Source organism: Pseudopodoces humilis, chromosome 3, assembly GCF_049639895.1.
Source record: "Pseudopodoces humilis isolate 2021_Gansu_Grassland_sample_001 chromosome 3, ASM4963989v1, whole genome shotgun sequence".
NCBI classification, from domain to species: Eukaryota; Metazoa; Chordata; class Aves; order Passeriformes; family Paridae; genus Pseudopodoces; species Pseudopodoces humilis.
The window spans coordinates 64,808,582-64,828,698 of NC_142202.1; the positions used below are offsets into that span (position 1 = coordinate 64,808,582).

At 36.4% G+C, this 20,117-nt stretch overlaps 1 protein-coding gene across 1 annotated transcript in view; it reads left to right on the top strand.

Annotated features, from left to right (window-relative positions):
* The window catches only part of MAN1A1 (mannosidase alpha class 1A member 1), a 142,762-nt gene that overhangs the window by 47,977 nt on the left and 74,668 nt on the right, over positions 1 to 20,117 (top strand). Inside the window, exon 4 of the mRNA XM_005518316.3 lies at positions 10,001 to 10,081. Within this exon, the coding sequence (XP_005518373.2) occupies positions 10,001 to 10,081 (81 nt within the window). The remainder of the gene's footprint in view (positions 1 to 10,000; positions 10,082 to 20,117) is intronic.

The window sequence follows — 20,117 nt, forward strand, 5'->3', positions numbered from 1 at the left end:
AACTGGACTGCTTTAGTCTTACAAAGCATCAGGTCTTCACAGCTCCACAAATCACTCTATTAAGTGGCAAATATGCAGCTGAGGGAAAAGTTCATTATTGAAGATTTTATTCTAGAAAGGCCTTGAACAAGCAAGAACCTCTTCAATTAAATTGAGAAGTCCTGGGTTTTTTGTTTTTTTCCTGGGCCAGGGAATTTATTTTTGGGCTCAGAGAGCTGATGAAGCACCTCTGATATGTGTAGTAAAGTAAGCACAGTACTTAAAAGCTCTTGTAGTTGACATGCTTAATGTTAGAAACCTTTTTTGAAAACAAAGTACTCTTTCTAATAAGTTATGCAAAACCTAAGTTTAATTAGGGTCGCTTCCATGCTTGAGAATTAATTATCGTTTTAAGAAGGAGTTATTAAGAGTGGATATTACATAGTTTATAGAAGCAGTAATTTAGTATGCACTTATATTTACATTTATAATGTAAATAGTGGGTATTAAACAGTGCTCCTCTGTAGTGTCAGAAGCCTGAATGACATACTAACTTTATTTTGTGCATAAGAATTTTTTTTTCCTAAAGGTATTTTTGTAATACTAAATTCCTGTCTTATTAGCTTGGTGTTATCAAGATGTTTAAAAAACAGGATAAGACAACAGAAAATAACAAACTCCACTTAAAAGGATGAGCTGAGTTCTACTTGGAGGAACATTATAAAGCGTTGTAGAGTGATTTACATTATTAACATGAAAATCTTTGGTTTTACATAAATCTTGCTATATTTGGTACTGGAAATTTATAGATGGAATTGCCTGCATTTCCACTTTTTAATGCACCCATTCTTTTTCTCAGTAATGCTTATAAGCTAAGAAAATGTCAGAAATTTTGTATTCCATTAGTTGGTCAATGCAGGAGTCAAGCAGATTTACCATAGCAACTTTACAGATAACTGACATGCATCACTAACAGTATATTGTTACTGATATTCCTGTAAATAGCAGTCTGAAGTTTGACACCTCACAAAATTATTTTTATACTACTTCATAATCATATGTAATTGAATTTTACATTGGCATCAGTAGCAAGTAGATGAACTTTCCCAAACTGGAAAAAGGAAATTAAAATAAATAACTGCAACGCCAAATTTAATAACAGATATCCATTTGTTTAATGGATGGATTGTTGGAAGCTACTCAGCTTGCACTTTTGTTTAGTTTTCCACTTTTAGGTATAGGTTTTAGATTTAAATGCCATTTTATATTTATATTTTTCAGTTTAAAGAACAGCAGTTCTCTTTTGTGTTTAAGCATTTATCCTGTATTGGACCTTACATGACATATTCTGCAAAAATGTTATGTACACTATTACTTGCTTCTGTTTTAGAAACCTTTGTCCCATGAAAGGGATTTATTTGGAATAACTGACACACTGATATATCCTTAAGAGTTACTTCTTCTGAATAGTATAAACCTGTGTTTGGTGTTTCTGATCATTTTCTGGGCAGCAGCTACTTAATCAGCATATTTGGCCTTCATTTGCATAAATAGGATGAGTTTTTCTCCTCTTTTATTCTTAGAACCGTGTCTTTCAAATCGTTAATTTTCTTTAAGATGTTCTTTACAAAAATTGCTGTGACTGTATTCAGTAGCAGAATTTTTGCTCCTTATGTTCTGTGTCAATGCAGCTGGATATAGGAAATTTTTACAAACTCTAAAGAATACTCATCAAACTATTTGGCCAGCACACACACCACTCTCAACACCTGATCATAAAAGTTTCCTATTGGCACTTTTTAAAGTAGGCACTGGTTTATCCACATGAAAGGATTTATGGAATAAAGATGACTTAAGGTGAAATGGCAACATCTCTTTATGTGTTAGATTTCAATCTTGCAGTTCAGTGAATTAGATGTCAGGGTTGCTCTTCTTTACCCTTCCAAAGATAGGTTTTGATTTTGAAGGAAAATTCTAGTTAAGTCAGCAGCACCTTTCTTGGCAAACTTGTGCATTTTAGAAAGCTTGTCAGTGGATATGTTTAGAAGCTTTCCCTTTTGGAATATAAAAGAGGCTATTTTCACTACAGCTGTAGCTGGTAACCCTGTGATTTTATACCTGAGATATCCACGCTGCAATGCTTGGAGCTTTTTTATGTCACAACTACTGACATTTTTTTTTAAATTTGAAACCCTGCTGAAGTTTCAGCTAAACTGAGCCATTCCTTCAGGAGTTAAGTAGCATTTTCTGATTCTGTCAATATTATAAGAGATGTAGACATCCTTGTACTTTTGGAAAGAGATGACATTTGCAGTGGCTAAATCCATGGTCTTTGCTTTGAGTAGCACCATGGATATATGCTCTGTACTCTGTTAAAGCACTTATCTCTCTGGGGGATTCATCTTTGCTCTTCTAATTAGTATAGCCAAGGCTTTGTTCTGACATCACACAGGCTGCTTCCCACACACCCCTTCACAGTGCACAGCCCAAGGCTGCAACAACTGGGCTGGGCTGGGTGTATCAGCAGGTTACAAGGGAGGAAAAGGGAACCAGTTTATGGGATCTTTAGGGAGCTTGGCTGTTTCCTAGCTAAAACTACGCACTGCTGCCTGCTCCTCTGCTCTTATTTTTTCTTACTTGTTTCTGAAGTTGCACACACACACAGAGCTTTCTGAAAGAGTTTCTGTACCACCACCCCACTTCTACTTCCCACTGGAGAGGAAAAAGCTATCAGTCTCTGCAGTCCAAGAGCCAAATAACATTGAATATATGCTTGGGAAGAGACAGAGAGGAAAAGGGATCTTAATGAGGCAAATGAAGGGGTCAGGTGTTGGGGAGTAGTGGTGCAGGAGCTGAGCCACATGGCACAGCAGTGAAGGTTTAGGATTTGTTAAGTATTGGAATTGATGGTGCCCTTGCATCTACAGCCACACACATCCCCCCAGGATCTTTAGGATGAATGTCTAAGTGATCCATCCCCTTCTTCTTCAGCCCTGCTAAACTACTTCTGTGCAAAAGGGCAGTCTAGCACTGCCTCTGCAGTCTGTAATGCCTACTGGGAGCAGTCCTTGGTCTACAGGGGGTCCTAAAGCATGTCTGGACATTGACTGGAACAACAGGGGCCCACACCAAGACCAGAAGATGCTAGCAATCAAACTGTACTTGGGACAGGGATTGAATTCCTACCCTGACCGGCTGTCTGATGGAAGTGTATCCGGACAGGATCAGAATGGGAACAAGGTATGGAGCAGAAAGGCATGCACTTTTTTGGATAAGAGGGAAATAGGGAAAGTATGAGGGGTATTTCATTATTTGCTCTCAAAGACAGGTACTAATGAATTGAAGAACTGCATAAAGAGAAGGGGATGAGTAAGAAGGTGAGGGTACCCTCAGTCTTGTGTCCTACCAATGCTCTCAAGCAAAGCTGTTCAGAGGTTGGTCAGTCACTGTAGCTGATTTTATGTGCCATTTTTGAAGCTTGAAGGCTAACTTACCCCTTCTGATTTTCATCTTTGTGCTTAGCTCAGCAAATCTTTTAATATCTTTTATTTTATATCTTTATATGTCTTTTAATGAGGTTTTTGTCAGCAGCTTCATGCAATCTAGAAGTTTTGTAAGTGATGTGTCTATTATTTGGGAACTGGAAAAGAAGTGGTAAAAGTAAAGAAACTTGAAATTGTAGGGTTTTTTTTCTGCTATCGTATATACACCAGCATACCCCCTTTCCAAGATATCAGACCAGCAAATATTATTTACATCTAATAAATAAATCTTCCAGCATTTATCACTGACTCAGCTGTATGTGTGGTGTGGCAATCAGTAACAGGACAGACTTCAGTTTGCTTATTTCAAACTTCAGAATTTACAAATCTAAATCCTACTATTCTCAGACTGTAGGTATTATGACTTGTATTTAACAGTCCACCACCTAATGTTCTGACTTTGAGCATTATAGTTTTTTGGCTCTTTATTCTTTGTGGTTTTCCTCTTCAAGTGAGAAAATCAGAAAGCTTCCTAATACAACAATTTGGAACAGCTTTCCCATGAAAAAAGAAATAAAAATAAAAAGTCGTGTGGGAGGTGTGAGTAAATGTATAATGGGTCAGAGAGAAATCTGAAGAAAGTCAGCAGTTGAAAATGGTTCTTTAGTTTGTGGGACTATTGGATTACTAGTTTGCCACATAACTTATTAGTACACTGTAAATGCCAGACTTCAAAGTGACTTGATTTTGTTTTGATTATGTGTAAGAACCTATTTTGATGGGCTAAAAGGAGATTCTGCAAATTCATTACTAAATGCAGTTCTTTTGCTGTTAGAGTTCATTAATGCCTCCAGTAGCACTTTATTTTTGTTCCTGTTGAAGATCTTGCAGTTTGCCATGCAGGGACTTCAGCAAGGTTAAATAACATGTTATGCAATAACCAGGCTTTGACACTTGTGATAAAAAGGTTGCTAAGATTGTTTCCCATGTCTTTAGGAACTGAATATTTTAGCAAGCTGCCAGTAACTTTCATTTGTAGAATGTGAATGAAACTTTTTTCCCCACAATTGGAAGTAATTAAAATCTTGTTTAATTACAGTAGTTGAAAGTGAGCTATTGCAGTATTATCCATGACTATCATACTTCCTGGGCTGCTTGAAAATGGTAGGATTTGTTGCTGTTCCCAACCTTTGTGCTTCAACAGGGGAATGTTATTATTTAATAGTAATAATAATTACAAGTTAAACTCATTGAACTGATTAAACTTGGAAATGTGGGCCCTTTGTGCCCACTTTTTTAGTCTAGAATTATATACATTATTCAGCATTGTTCAGCACAGGGTCCCTGGTGTTCTCTTGCACAGCTTGTTAAACTGCAGGATATGGGCTGCTTGCCATGGTGTCTGTGCGTGGGGGGAGTTGCTATATTCCTTGTACTCAGGAGCAATAGGTGGAAATGCAGATGAGGTGACTGAAGTTCTATATATTCTGGATGATACAAGAACAGGAGAACCAAAGGAAAGTAAGTTTTGGAACGAATCTTTGCAATAGAATAGAAACAAATAGACTGAAACAAATTATATGTTAGGATTTGTGGTGTTATTTTTTGTTATCTTCATAAAAACTAAGAAAAAGAAAGAAAAAAGAAAAGAAAAAACTATGTTCTTTATCAAATATAAATTAAGGTGACGTGATTATTGGGAATACATTCATTTGTGTAAAGAGCACGCAGTGTTTTCTCCAGTTGAATTTTGAATAGCAGAACATGTAACCAGTGCTTCTGATGAGTGCCAGGTGGAACCTAACACTGGATAAATAAAAGAGTGTTGTGTTTCAAATGTTGTGTTTGTAAGGGAGGGTGACTTCCCATGAGAAAATACAGATGGAAATTGTTTTGGCCTTGTTCTGTGAATTGTGGAGAGGAAGATTATCAGGAACGAGATGCATTAATGAAATTATCCAAAAAGATATGAATACTGATTTTTGGGAAGCTGGAGGAGTTCAATAGGCAAAGGCCTTCAGGGGAGCCCAGCTGACAGTATTTTTTTTGTCTGAACAATGTTTTCAATATTAAATTCAATATAACAGCTGTTTAAAACCTCAGTAGTTTACCAGTTGTAGTCTTAATCCCCTGTTTTATAGAACGGTGAAGGAAGTTGAGTGGTGAGATGCAGCTGAAATCAAATTGTCCCTGTCATAGATTTGCAAATAAAATAGAAATGCAGAGTAACACAGGCTAATTAATGTAATTCTTGGCACTTTATTCTGACTGCACCCTCCCCATTTGGTTATATTTGTTGCTTTCTGAGCATGGGTCTTGCTAAGGCATTGTCACTCTCCCTTTCTTTAAAAAGAGTTAGTATAATAGGTTTTCTAGTTATATCTGTAACTTTATCCAGTACCTTGAGTGTTTCTGAGCCATGGGTTTTCTTCTACTTAAAAAGCAATTTTAACATTACTTTGGTATTATGTGTCTAGCCAGCAATGTAAAAGATGCTGTACGTCTTTGTCAAAATAATTTCATCTTTAGAAGCTAATCAAGGAAACCAGATGAAATTCCTGAAACTTGTGACAGCCTTACTCTTGTACCACATATTGGATTCATACATTGCTTTTTGTTTTGTATTTTTTTCTCAAGTACAGTGCTCAGAAGTCACAATTTCTCTGGATCTTGTATAGTACTTGGATTATTCCATTTATTATTCAAATAGTGAATAATAAAGTACTGAATAAAATATAAGACAGAAGACCCAATTACTCATATTCAGCAATTAACATAAAAGCCCTGGAATTAAAACAAAACCACATCATTCCCAATATATATAGTATGTGTATATATATATATACACATATATATATGTATGTATAAGTATCTACAGACTTTTGGAATCCTTTCTAAAAGGCCTGCAAATGTCAGATCAAACTGATGTTTAGATGTTAGCGCAGATGTGTACTAACAAAAATGTTTCAGATATTCTCATACACTGCACAGTCTATTTGGGGTACTAATGTAAAGACCATAAAATTGGAAATTGTATTTATCCAGATGTTCAGAGCTGTCTTTTACACTGTTCCTTAAAAAGGGAACATTGTAGTCATCTTGAAATATACATGTCCAGTCACTTTGCCTTACAGAATTCCATTAGATATAATGGAATTAATTCAACCACTTCTCAGACTTGCTATGTAAGAGATACAATGACTGTTTGAGGGAGAAGGCTAAATTTAAAATAAAAAGTAATTCTCACCTCTACAGATGGTGAAGCAGTAAGAAGTTAAGATGAAAGTTTTTCTGAGATATTTTGGTACTGTTAAATGGATCATAAGGTATTTATGCACAGCTTGATCTGAGAGCAAAATAAAAGACAGTATTGCTTAACTAGGATTTGAGTAGAAATATACAGACTTATTTGTACAAACTGTTTGTGGATGATTAAAAGAGGATAATGATCAGGGTGTGGCACCTTCAATGTGTCATACAAAAATTTTAAAATTCAAACCAGAAAGTTGGAGTAGCAGAAATCTTCTACTTTTCAGACAAGCTCGTTTTTCTTAACAGACTATTTCTTCAAACAAACTTTCCATGCAGACATGTTTCTTTGACATGAAATTATAAAACTTTGTTTTGCCAGTTTCTGTTATTTGTGTGCTGAGAATAATACTGACCTGGTACAGTGAGTTTAAGAGTAACTGTATCTGGCATACAGCTTTCAAATCTATCATTAATGAAATGTCTATCTCAGTGTTTGTCTGTTTCAGTGGCTTGCACAGAGCTTTTAGTAAGAGGCAAGTATTTCAAATGAAGGTTCAATGGTTCAAGTGACCTATTGGGAATCTGATACCATTATAATAATGGTTGCCTTCAAGAAATGTCCTGAAAGATCACCCCCTCAACACATGTTCAATATTACAGTGCAAGTAATCTTTGTGGCTCAACAGTAAAAGCTTTATTTGCATTACTTCCAAGTAGTCTTCTTGTCTGTAACAGATTTCCAGAAGCAGATGTCAGTGCACACATACTGAGCCCTCCTTAAAGGGTCTTTGCACTCCTTGAAAGATAGCAATGGTTTTGTGAGTTAAGTGGTCATATTTAAATCCAGAAAGTCAAAATGTAAAGTTCTGGAGACAAAATATTCAGGTCGTACAGCACTCAATTTACTTCAAGCAACTGAAAATCAAAAAGTAATTTAATTCAGTTCTCAAAGGAAACACAAGTGTCTGGGATATCTGATTAACTCATTTCCCCATCTGACACCTACCTCTTTACAGCTTCCACCTTCCCACATCATAAAAAAGGTACTTGATATGTGCTAAGGCTCAGGATTGAAATGGAAAGAACCTGAACTTCTGAAAAAGGTTCACATATTCATATTCTCATACTATTCATAGGAGTTTCAGCTAGCTCAGTCTCCAGGGAAGAGAAGCCACCCCTTTCACTCATTTAATCATCCTTTCTCCAATCAGATCAGGTCAGATCAGCCTTTCTTTAGTCAAATCAGTTCTCTACTAGCTGTCTTACGTGTTGGATTTTAAGACTTCTGTATTAAATGTACACGTACTGTAGCTCCTAACACAGGTGGCCTGCTTAGCAAGCAAACAGATGCATCATCTAGATAGTTCAGATTTCTAAAGGATTTAAATGTTTTTATATCCCCCTCCCCAGGTTTAACATGGATCATGGCATAATAAAAAAGCCTGCACAGGAATGTTAAAGTGAAGTTGAATACCTGTTTCCATTTACCTTATTGCTGCATTTAGTGAGACAATGACTGAACACTTGGAAAGAGAAATAACAGATTTTGAAAAAAAAGTCATTTTGGAAACAGAAATTAAGCTGCAGAACTTAAACTATGTCTTTTCTCTTAGAAAGAATAAGAGAGGACCAGTGGGGGAGAGCAGTGACAGAGGAGAAACTGCAGCTTTCTAGAATACTCAAAATAAACTTGGAAGAGTGTTGCGTTCTAAACACTGCAAGACAGCAAGATAATTTTGCAGTCTTAACCCCATGATGCCAGTCTGAGTTTTCAAGAGTCAGATGTGTGTGATGGCTTTACTTTGTCAGCCCCTTTGAATTGTGCTCACATGTTTTAAAAAATTTTACAGGGACACGCATATATCCTATATTAATTATAAATTAGTAAATTTAGCTAAATTGCAAACTGCAATTGCACTGAAGTGCACAATACATTTTATAGGAGAAAAGTTAAATTCCTGAATGTAAACCAACCAGCCTTGTAGCAAGTCTGAGAGTGTGTTTTGAAGGCTGTACCTTTAAAATTCACAAAAAAGCTCATCTGCTCTGCAATGTGTCTAGATACCTTTTTTTAATCAGAACACCTTGCAAAATGAAAAGCATGAAGTAATATTTCTAATAAGTAGCCTAGTGCTGGTTGGTTTGTTTTTTCTGTAAAGCCAGTTTCGAAATACATAGAAAACAGGGAGCAACTTCTTTCCTCCTATGTAAACTGACATCTGAATGTTTAAACTGGAAAAGCATGAAACCGAGCTGAATGAAAAAAGCCTGCAAGCCTTTCAGAAGAAAATCCATCAGCTCCCCTATGCATTGATTTATATTAAATATAACTATAGTGTACATCAGCAAATAGAAGATGGAAAAGTGACTCAGTAGAAGCAAGAGCAACCCAGAACATGTGAAATCCAAATGCCTTTTTTATGTGCCCAAGATTTTGGGACACTATTTCCTTTTCCACTGGACCTTTTTCTGCAGAAATACAGAAATATAAAAAGTAGTTTCACATAAAAAAAGCAAAAATTAAGAAACTTCACTAGACCAACTTTTTAACTGAATGCCTTGAGTGATTTAAATGTTGGGGAAAGGTTGGAATTGCCTTAATAAAGAACAAAAGCATGTGAGACTCACGTCCATCATTTATGCTTGAATTTCAAAAGGCAGGGAAGAATGTGCTTTGGGTTTTGAGATAGATACTGGCTGGATCTAGTCTTTATCATTGGTAAAGGGTTTATCCATGCCGGATTGGAAAGGGCTGTCACTGTAACAGCGAAAGATCATCTTCTTCCTTGTGAATACACTTCCTTGTGAATAATGATTACAATTTTTTCATGAACATGTAATTAACTCATTCTAATGTTACTTTGTTTTTTGCAGTAAGTTACATTTAGACTGAAGTAGCAAAACACTTGACAGGACATTCTGATCAATACTGGTCTATCTGAGATGGTGTGAGGGGAGGTAGTGTGGGACATGTGATCCAAGAACACTTTTTGGGCCAATGCTGAATCATCTGCCAGGAATGATAAGTACTTAGATATGTGGATTTAGAGATCACCTTATAGCCCAACAGAAGAGATGAAAAGTTGAGCAGGATGAGAATAATAGAGAGGATATTTTGTCAAACTGAGGAAAAGAAAGAAATTATTTAAAGTCTTATGTTGGCCTTCCTACATCTTCTGCATTTTGCTATTTACAGTTGGTGTGCCTTAAAACCTGTATGTATGTATATGTGTACATATATAAACAAACAAACATCTGTAGAAATAAATTTATGTTTATTTTAACAGAATGCTGAAATTTCCGTATTTGAAGTGAACATTCGTTTTGTTGGTGGACTACTTTCAGCTTACTATCTTTCAGGAGAAGAGGTAAGATGGATTTTATTTATCCAAATAAAATAATTTCATTTATCCATTGTTTAAAACTTTGAGAGTGGCTTGTATAGTGGAGGCCAGTCCAATGGGTCTTCTTGCTTCTATTACTGCTGCTTTCTGTAAGTCCTAAAGCTATTACTTCCTTTAAGTGTTAAATGATATTTGGGGTTTTTTCCTTAGTGGGAATGACATCCAGTACATCTTACTGGGCTTCATGCTAGAGTGTGTAATTATGGAGTTCCTACTCTATGGTAGTGGTAGATTTGGTGAATCAGCTTCCTGCTTCGCAAATGGGTTTCAACTGTACCTTTGAACTCATCTAAACTCTTACTTTTAGTTTGCCTACCTGAATCTGAGGCTTCAACTCACATGGGAAAAATATGTTAAGAAAGAAAAGGCAACTGTAAACCTATACATGTGAATGTCATTAATCTCTATTATCTGTCATGGTTTCTGAAGAGAATGAAGATGCAATTTCATCTTAGAGCTTTGTCTAAATGCAATTGCTTGTTTAATTTTTTAAAAGGTATTACTTTGTGTAATAACTTTTTTGGAGAAGACCAAAAGAGTCATAGGTACCATTTTAAGTGATGAATTGTGATATTTTCAAGTCTTAGCTTGGCAGTTGAAAGGTCTTTAATCTTACTAGTTTAAATTCTTATTTCTGTCTCTGGATTATAGTAGTATTTTGTTGCAGGATTACACAAGTTAATACTGTTTAACCATAAATTGAATTTATTTTTCCTTAAATCCAAAGCAATTACTGGTGGGCACTCCACAAACCCAAGTTAATTTTTTTCATAAGTAAATTTCCCAAATACTAGGTAGGGCTCTGTCTGAAGTTGTCATGTTAAATTACTTAAATTCTGTGGCTGTGAGTGATTATTTTTTATTAAAATTTATCTTTATTTTAAAGCTATTTTAGCACCTATAGTACTATTGGGTCATGTACCCAGCAAAGAAATTGTAAAGAGACTGATCCTCTGCCACTTTTATGTCTTAACTAGACTTACCTGCTTATTTCACATGGACCTGTTCTGAATATAGATGGTATGGAAAAGGCATTCATATCTTAAAATATACAGGTTTTATTATTTGAATTTTATTGTATTTTGCGTGGGGGGAGGAATGCAGTCGGACACTTAACAGTAATGAAAAAAACTGAGAGGTGCTTGGGAGCTGGCTTCTGGATCTTTGCTAAATATTGTTTAACTTGTGTTTCTTCTTTTTTCACTGGAGCTCTACTTGGGAAACAGGTGTAGACTTTTCTAGCATAACCATAACACTTTCATTAACCAGTTCTGACAGAAGCAGAGGATATTTCTTGGCAGACAAGCTGGTAGATGAATGCTCATGGGCCTTTATATCAAGTGGCTGTTTGTCTGCCAAGAAATGCCTTAATAATTTGTCATCAGTGCTGGTGATTTTGTATGTATGTTGATGGTTTATGTCCTATGTCTGTTAATGTGCAGTCTCACTTTCAATCAGCATATATAGTTTCTCCGAAATAACATCTCAAGCATTCCTTCATCCTCAGAGAGGCAGTTTTATTGCCTCTACCTCTTCAGCTAGATTGAGCACTCATGTTTCAGTAAAATTCTTGCACAAATGAAATGCAGAGACATCTGAAACAAAAGAAAGTGTTTCACGCAACAGATAATTAAGTGGAACTCTGCAGTGGAATATCAGTGATAATGGATGCTAGTGCCCATTCTAAAATTGATGGACTCAGTAATGAAAGTAAAATGGGCTCTTACATACAGAGAAGAGGTGTATTATTAAGGAGAGTGCCAAGCTCTTGCAGACCAGGAAGGGCATCATCCACACTTGCCGCTGGTTCTCCCACTCTCTGTTAGACACCTGCTGTCCAAGACAGAATGATGTCCCTAAACAGTTGTTCTGGTGGCTAAGAGTGCAACTCAGCATGCTCTGCCTCCATCAGATTTGGGGAAACTTCACGATTTGTCTCCTAAATCCCAAGGTGCTGTGGCAATAGCCAACATCTGCCAATGGAAAGAAGCAGATGCAGCAGGGTGAGGTTCTCCTCTATTATGTGGGTCCCTTCTTCCCTGCTGCTGCTGAGAGATGTGGAAAGACCTGAGGGCCCCAGAGGCTGGCTGCCACCATAGAAAGTATATCTTTAATAATCTGTTAGTCCATTACATTACTGGGTATTCCTAAAAAGGTGGCACAATCTGTATGTACAGTGCTCAAAAAAGTAAACTTCTTTGGCTAGAAGCTCAATTAATTCTTTATCAGATTAACTATTAAAAAATCTTATATTCACTGTGCTCACTTACCAGGATTCTAATTAAAGAAAGCTATGTTTTGGTAGAAGGAGTGATGGAAATAATTATTGTTTGTGCTTCTGAATTACATTTCCATGGGTAATGATCCAAAGCTGCAACACATTGTATGTTCCATAATCATTTGTAAGTCTAACTAATCACGATTAAAGAATATGCTATCATACTGAGTAGTTCCTAAAACATCCTGCTCACATAATAGTTAATTTAGATAAAGTCACCAATGTGAATCAGTCTGAAAATGAACAGACTGAATACTTTACCCCTTGATAACTATATGTGCTGCTGCCTTGCAAATAGAGCCATGAGACACTTTCTGTTAAACTTCCTACCGTTTCTACCTTACTAGAATTAATATGAAATACCTAAAAGTGCTAAAGCATCATATACTTTTTTTTTTTTTTCCCCACGGTGGTAACTGTCTAAACCCAAGCCAAAAAGAGTTTTAGTCAAATATAAATTTCATTTGTAAAATAGCCACAAATATCAGAAAACTTGATTTTAAGATGAGTAACTGTTTAAGTGCTGCTCCTTTTTTTGTTGGTTGTTTTTTGGTTTCTTTTGAGTTTTTAAGTTCCTAAGAATAATATTCCATGTGAATGCTTTTCTTGGTATTTTTTCAATAAGTCACTGGCTGTAAAGGATTTTTAAAAATAAGCCTGGCAAAAGCACTCCTAGTATTGAATTTTTATTCTTTTTTTTTTTGTATGAAAGTATCTTTAGGAAACTGTAATATGATAGATTTATCATATTACATATTACATTTATAGGACTGGGACAGATTTTTTTTCAAAATTTCTTCATCATTTTTTTAAATTAAATCTTGATTAATTACTAGACATGTCTTAGAATCTTAGAGGATTCCATGTATAAGTAATTTTTTGTTTTGAAATGAAAAATAAAATGTAAGGGACAAATTTGTTTTACAACTGCTTTCTGTACTTACTAGTTTGATGTTAAATTCTGGTATACCAAGGGTCCAGGAGTATTGCATGCAGCAATGTCCTCTGTTCTGCAGACCCAGATATTTACACTTCCAAATGTAGTTGTATAAAGAGATAATTCTTTAACTTTTGGAGGAGGACAACACTGAACCCTCTAACAGCAACTAAGTTCTTTCTTGGAATTCATGGAGATTACAAACATTACTTTTCAGCACTGTAATTTTCACTGCTGGGAATAGCTGTGATACTGGTGCTGAAAGTCATGGTAAGTGTATGGCCCTCCCTGCTCTGAGTCCAGTCAGGTTTGTATGTTCTCTAGATCTTCTGATTTACTCAAAACTGCTTCTTAAAGGCACTACTCAAGCTAAGTAATAAGGGGACTGTTTTACTTGAAGACTGGTTCCACAGTCAGGGAATACATTGCATAGGCAGAAATAGAAGGGGCTTTTAATTTGCTGATTGTGTGAGTAGCAAAAAAAGCAAATCCAAGACACTGTGAAGTGAATAAGGAGCACATGAGTTTCAGATTCAACTGGTAATTTCCCAGATTCCTTTGAAGCTTTTCTATTTTCTGAATGGGATAAGTAACTTTTTTTTTCCCAGAATTAAAATATTTTAGATGCAGCAGCTGTTCTTCATGCATAATATGCTCATATTGCAATTCTTCTCCATGGTAGGAAGCAAAAATGTAATAGATTTGTACTTATTTTACTGTGGTGGGATAACCTGTTTGAAGGAACACTAATTTATTCTGATCAGGGGGAAGAAATAACAAAAACAAACCAAAACAAACAAACAAACAAAAGCAAACAAACAAAACACCAAAACCCAAGCTGTTCTTCATGATGATAAGTGTTTGACTTAGAGTTTCATCTGTTACTCTCTACCAGCTGTTAATCAAAGGTTAAAAAAAAATAATTGGGGAAACATGACATATTTAATTAGTTTATATCTGCATTTGGAGCTGGAGTTACAGTGCCACCATTCAACCTCACTTGATGATCTTGGCTTCCTGTCTGACTTTAGACAGACCTAATCATTGCTCACTGTAAACCACCATCCCTCAGTGATTATAGAGTTATCTTACTAATGAGGAGCAGGTATGAAATAATGATGCAGATGCTATTGATCTAGAACTGCCTTTGCCAGATTGATCACAGAAAATTGCTGACTTCATATAGTCCTGTGACATTCTGCAGAATTTAGCTGTAGCTATTCTGTTGCTCCCTCTATTGTAGAGGTGTCCCTTCAGAGAGAATATTTAAATTCCATGTATACAAAAAAAAAATAAAAAAATCATAATTCAGCAGTCTTAAATGGTAGGAGAATTAAGTTTATGTCACCTATACAAAGGTCTTGGCCTTTTCTGGAAATTTTGATTAAGTTCCAGTGTGTGCGCCTTGGGGATCTTAGCTCACCAAGTGTGAGCACTGACCACATGTTTTATCTCCTGCTTCCTCTCACTTAACTTGACATTAGTTAACAAGAGGACTTTTCCTTTTATGTCTTGGAAGCTTGATTTCTAATGCTGTTTGAAACTCCAGGCATACTGTATCAGCTTGTATTCACTTCTCTGTGAATGCCACTTAACTCCTCCTTAATCATCCTCACAGACTGGCAGTAAAATTCCCTGTGCGGTACAGACTAGAAGACTTCTATTGCCTGTGATTTTCTACAGCCCTGTTTTCAGATTTGGGTCCTGTTACCCACCTACCATCCATCTGCTGCCACTTTTAAGTAACACATCAGTATTTCAGTGGTGTCATGTTTTAGTTCCCGTAGAGCTCTGAAATGATCTTTTTGCTCTCTTTCATTTTAATAGATTTATGATTTTTAACTTGTTGTTTCATTGAATCCTGGAGCCATTCAACTTGGAAGTAACCTCAGAAGATATTCTAGTCCAGCCTCAATATTGCAGCAGTCCTTTAGGCTTGTTCTTGTCCAAGAACCTTCTTGCATGGGAACATGCCCAGGCTCTTTGAGACCAAACACAGGGGCAAGTTTATTTTTTTGGCAATGGCTTTGGTTCATGCATTACGCTCTTTTAAACAGACATCTCCTGTTGCTTCTCCCGGCTCTTTAGCAGGCCTCATATTTCTCTTTTTTTTAACTTTAAGCACTCATTCCTCAAAAATTACATTTAGCCTGACTTAAGAGTTTTCATTTAACTTATCAAACATTATACGTTTTTGTATTCCTTACTTAGACTCAGTATAATTTTACTTTTAATTACCTTCTTTAAAGTCATACCAAAAGAAGGTAAAAGTCATCTGAACCTTTTGATTTGAGAAATTTTGGACTTTGAACCTCACCTTTTATTCTCCAAATCATCTCCAAGCTATTTAACCATGCAGCTGTTCCTTTCTAAGTTCATTTCAGCTGGTCATCTTCATTCTCTTTCCAAACTTAAACATCACCGAAGTGAACCTTTCGTTTAAAACAATGTGTTGAACTGGGTCATGCGGCCCCTATTGACAGCAATATGTCTAACTAAGTTAAGAGCTACTTTTTCTTCTATAGACTGAATTTCTGCAGAATGCTGTCATTACAGTGTATAAAATCAAGGTTTATATGGGCTCTGATGTAGCACTCAACAGCCTACTCAGGGACAGAGAAGGATTTAAATCTCTGTTTCTCACAATCACAGTCTGTAATCTCCATTACTATTTCACCACCTTTAATAAATCTAATGCTGTTCACTTTCTGTGCTAGTTGCATCAAAATGTACTGCAGAATCCCTCTGGATTCACATTCTGGAGATAACCTTAGCTCCTAAGATTTTCTTTTTTCTGGACTGTTCTGCTGTTGCAAGCAGACTGCCCTTCAGTCTTCTATTTCTGTCTCTTAAGTTCCTGAGTGCAATTACAGTGTCACTGTTGATGAAACCCATCTCTCTCAGATAGGTTCCCTTTATCCAAAAGTTTTCTCATTCCTAAGTACTTCTGTCCCCTTTCTCTCAGTGCTACTTGCTCAGCTGCTCTGTGCAACTCTGTGCTGCTCACAAGGTGGCCCCACACTTAATTCTGTGGAAAATGGGAAGAATGGTAACAGAGATGTGGATTTCCAGTCTTGCACTTAATTAAGATGTTGCTTCCAGGTTTTCCTTCTCTCCCCAGTGTGGTAACTGATACCACCCACATATACACTGACAGGGGACTGCTTCTGGAATCAAAATACCTGAAGCCTGATGGAGACTCTGCCCCTGTCCTGCAATCAGGCACCACCACTGGGCACACAATCAGCTGCCACCAACAACAGTTTTTGTGCCTCAGAATGAGGGCCCTCAGGCTTCTCTGCTAATGTAAAGTGGGAATAGTGGCAATTTGCCTTAATTCAGTGAATTGCTGTCTGCTGGAGTCCAGCAGTGGGTATGTTTTGCTTTTGTTTGTCTGCCATCACTTTGTTTGTCTATCGGTGTAAACACCCACAGCAGGGGACTGAGAAGCTGTGGTGACAGCCTGCTGCAGCTGCCATAACTAAGCCTGCTATGAAAGCAGGAATCAGAGCCCTGATTTTGGTCTGAGAAACATCAGTTTAAAGCTCCAACCATAACTTATGTTCTTCACTTTTAGTAATTTCCCATTTGTGTACCAGAAAAGGGGTTGTTTGGGGAGTTCTCTCCAAACAACAAAAATATTTGCCTCGTTCCATGGTAAACTTATTTGACATGTTTTTGCATTCATATGTTGACTTTGGAAGTAACCAATAAGTTCACTGATCATTACATTAATTTTAACTAAAATTCCTGCTCACCTCCACACTACTGTAGGCTGATGGCAAATTGCTAGAAAGGAGAATGGATGATAATGACACCTTAGAAATATTAGATTGTGATTGTAACAGCTGGTATATTTGACACAAGCTCATGAGATATGTGATTAAGTAGAATTCAAGCAGCTGAGAGGAGGCTGTTTGTTTCTTCTAAGGATTTGGCTTTTAATTAGTTCCTGCAGTTTCACTTCATTCTGGTTCTACAGTACAGTTGGAGAGACAATGTCTATCAGAAATAGTAGTGTGAGTGCTTTCCTTTTGAGCAGCAACAGCTCTAGATAGACCCTAAAGAAGAATTCTTTGCATGTGGGTTAATATACTGTACAGAAAAAATTACATGCTATTAACAGTCTGTCCAGAATCACCAGGCACCTGCAGAGAAGTTGTTTCCAAGATATTCCTCTCTTTTATTTATCTCAGTTTCCAGTTCTATCACTTTGCAGCACAAAATTCATTTGCAATAATAAAGAAGAGTAAAAGGAGGGTAAAAACATGCTGCTTGAAGAGCTGGTGGAATTGCTCTGCAGATTTAATAGAAAATGTACAACATATGGGTACAATATACAGGGTTCTGTGGAGGCATTTGCAAGCAGCATTTAGATTGTTGAAAATATATTATTCATATCTAAATAACAATCTTTATGTATAATACTACAGTGAAGAATTTTACTTCCTTTTGCAAATGAAAGCAACATAAAAATATCTTGGTGCTGACAGTGGGAATAGATCAGCATTAATTTATACTGCTTAAATTCCGAGCTGTGTAAAATATTTGGGAAGTATATTCTCTCTGTGGGTGTGGCATAAAAGTTCAATTAGGTGATAAGTAATAGGTGTTATTGAATCATTGTACTGATTTCATACCAAAAAAAAAAAGTACAAGTGAAAATGTTATTTTACTCTGGGTGTGAAGTAATTCTTCATTTCTTCATCTAAATATTTCACAATGTATAAGTAGTGTGTGTGTGTGATTCCATTTTGTGCTTTGTCTCCATAGACTAAGTCTGAGGTTATTTTTCATTAAGTTGGGAGTTAAGTAGATGATAATATCCTTCTCTTATTAACTTAGAGAAGATAAAAGCATAAACCATCCAGTAGAAAATTACCACCTTTTTTAATGATTCTGTTGGCAGCTATGAAGACATTGAAGACATTCCATCAGATTCCCAAACCTGACTTTAGCAAAGAATCTTTCAACTTTTATATATCTTTTCAAAAATTTAAATTACTTCTAGTAAAAAATATGTAGGAATTAATTAATTCTTACTATTTTAAGTACAATTTGAGTGAACAGAAATGCATGATGAAATTTGGGAAGTTTCTTATCCAATTAGCTCTGTAAGGGATCAGTTTAGAAATTTATTACTAAACACCACTTCGTGCCACCCACGAATTCTGCTGCTTCAAGCTAACTGAAGATCATTGAGAAAATTGAATGCCTGAAATCAGAAATAGACAGAAATCATTGCTGCTCTTGCATGCTCTTCATATCTCCAGCAAGAGGTAGAGATAATGACATCCTTGCTGCAGGAGAAGCAGATACGCTTTTGAAAATCTCCTTTGCACTTGTGTCTTGCTCAGCAGATCAAAGATGAGACAGATACAGACAAGGTTCATTTGCTTTAAGTTAGCACCAGCTCTTGGGATCAATTTATGGTGAGTGCTAATTGTCCTGTGGATTTTTTTTGGCAGGATCAATTGTTTGTTATTTCCAGGCAACAGAAATCTAAAAGATTTGTAAGGTGAGTAGGGAGCTTTCTCCCACACCTTTCAAAAACTGCAGGAAGCCGCATGCTTTGTTTGCCATTTGTTTGTAAAAAAGCAACAGATGAATAATAGTTGTGGTTGATAAATGAGTCCAGTTCCTGTATCATCTGTGCCAAAAGCTTTCTTCTGCCATACACAGACTGTATTTCCACCCTATGTGCAAATGATTGAGAAGGAATTTGGAAAAGATGTGCACATGAAAAATCCTATGCCACTTCCAGCATGACAGATGCCAATGGGAATTTGTGGTTTTGGCAGGTGATTGCCCCTAAACAGACCTGTCATAAAATATTTGAAAGACAAATCTTTTTTTTCCTCCAATCAGTAAATGTAAGGGTTCATTTTGCCCAAGGATAAATGCAGAGAACTGGGCAAACTGCGAACTTTTCTCAAGCCAAAAACTGAGAAGAGGATGAACATGAAGATCTGAAAGCTGAAAAGGAGGAGTGGTATGTAGTGCCAGTGTCTCATACAAATATAGCTTGGTTTCCTCAAGAAAAAAATTATTTAGGACGTAGTTAAGCAGTAGATTCAGTTTCTTAGCTCACAATTTACATTGCAGATCTTTTGTCAACATGTGTAAAAGCTTTTGTATTCCCATAGGTGTTAGCTGGTCAGCCATCTGACTGTTTAATTTCTTAGTAAAGCAAAAGATACAAGAGAGGTCAGGAGGTGCCAAAATATTCTGAAGAATTTGGATTGATGTGTTTAGCTCTGATTCTCTTTACTCAACACCTCTAATTGCTTACATTAACCCACCAACCCTGATGAACTCCTTCAAGTAGTAGCTAATTAAAACAGTACAGTATGAGGGGACTCTTGTCATTCAGCTACATACATAAAGGCTCAAAAGCTTGTTTTAACATCCAAGTCTTATGTAAACTGCCATAACTCTAAAGCAAACAAGGAAGATCACTCCTGCAGCAGTGTTACTGGAGTGGAGTCAACCTTCAATTGATAGAGAGCTGTCTTCTTTCTGTCGTAAAGGGCCAGTTCTGTTGTTTCTGATGCATCAAAGGCATTGAACTACAAAAAATACTCAGGACCTAGTTCATCTGAAGAACTAGATGTGTCTGGTTTGTTTCTTTTCTTCAGTCTTTAGGCAATCATCTGCTTTTGCAGGCGAAGCAAAATAACCATACTAGTTGTTTTTGGAAGCTGGTTCAGTCCTGTTACTGCTTTAAAGTTGTGTTGTCCCTTGGGGCCCAAGCTGTCCTTAATTTTTGCAAGCATGACTAGATA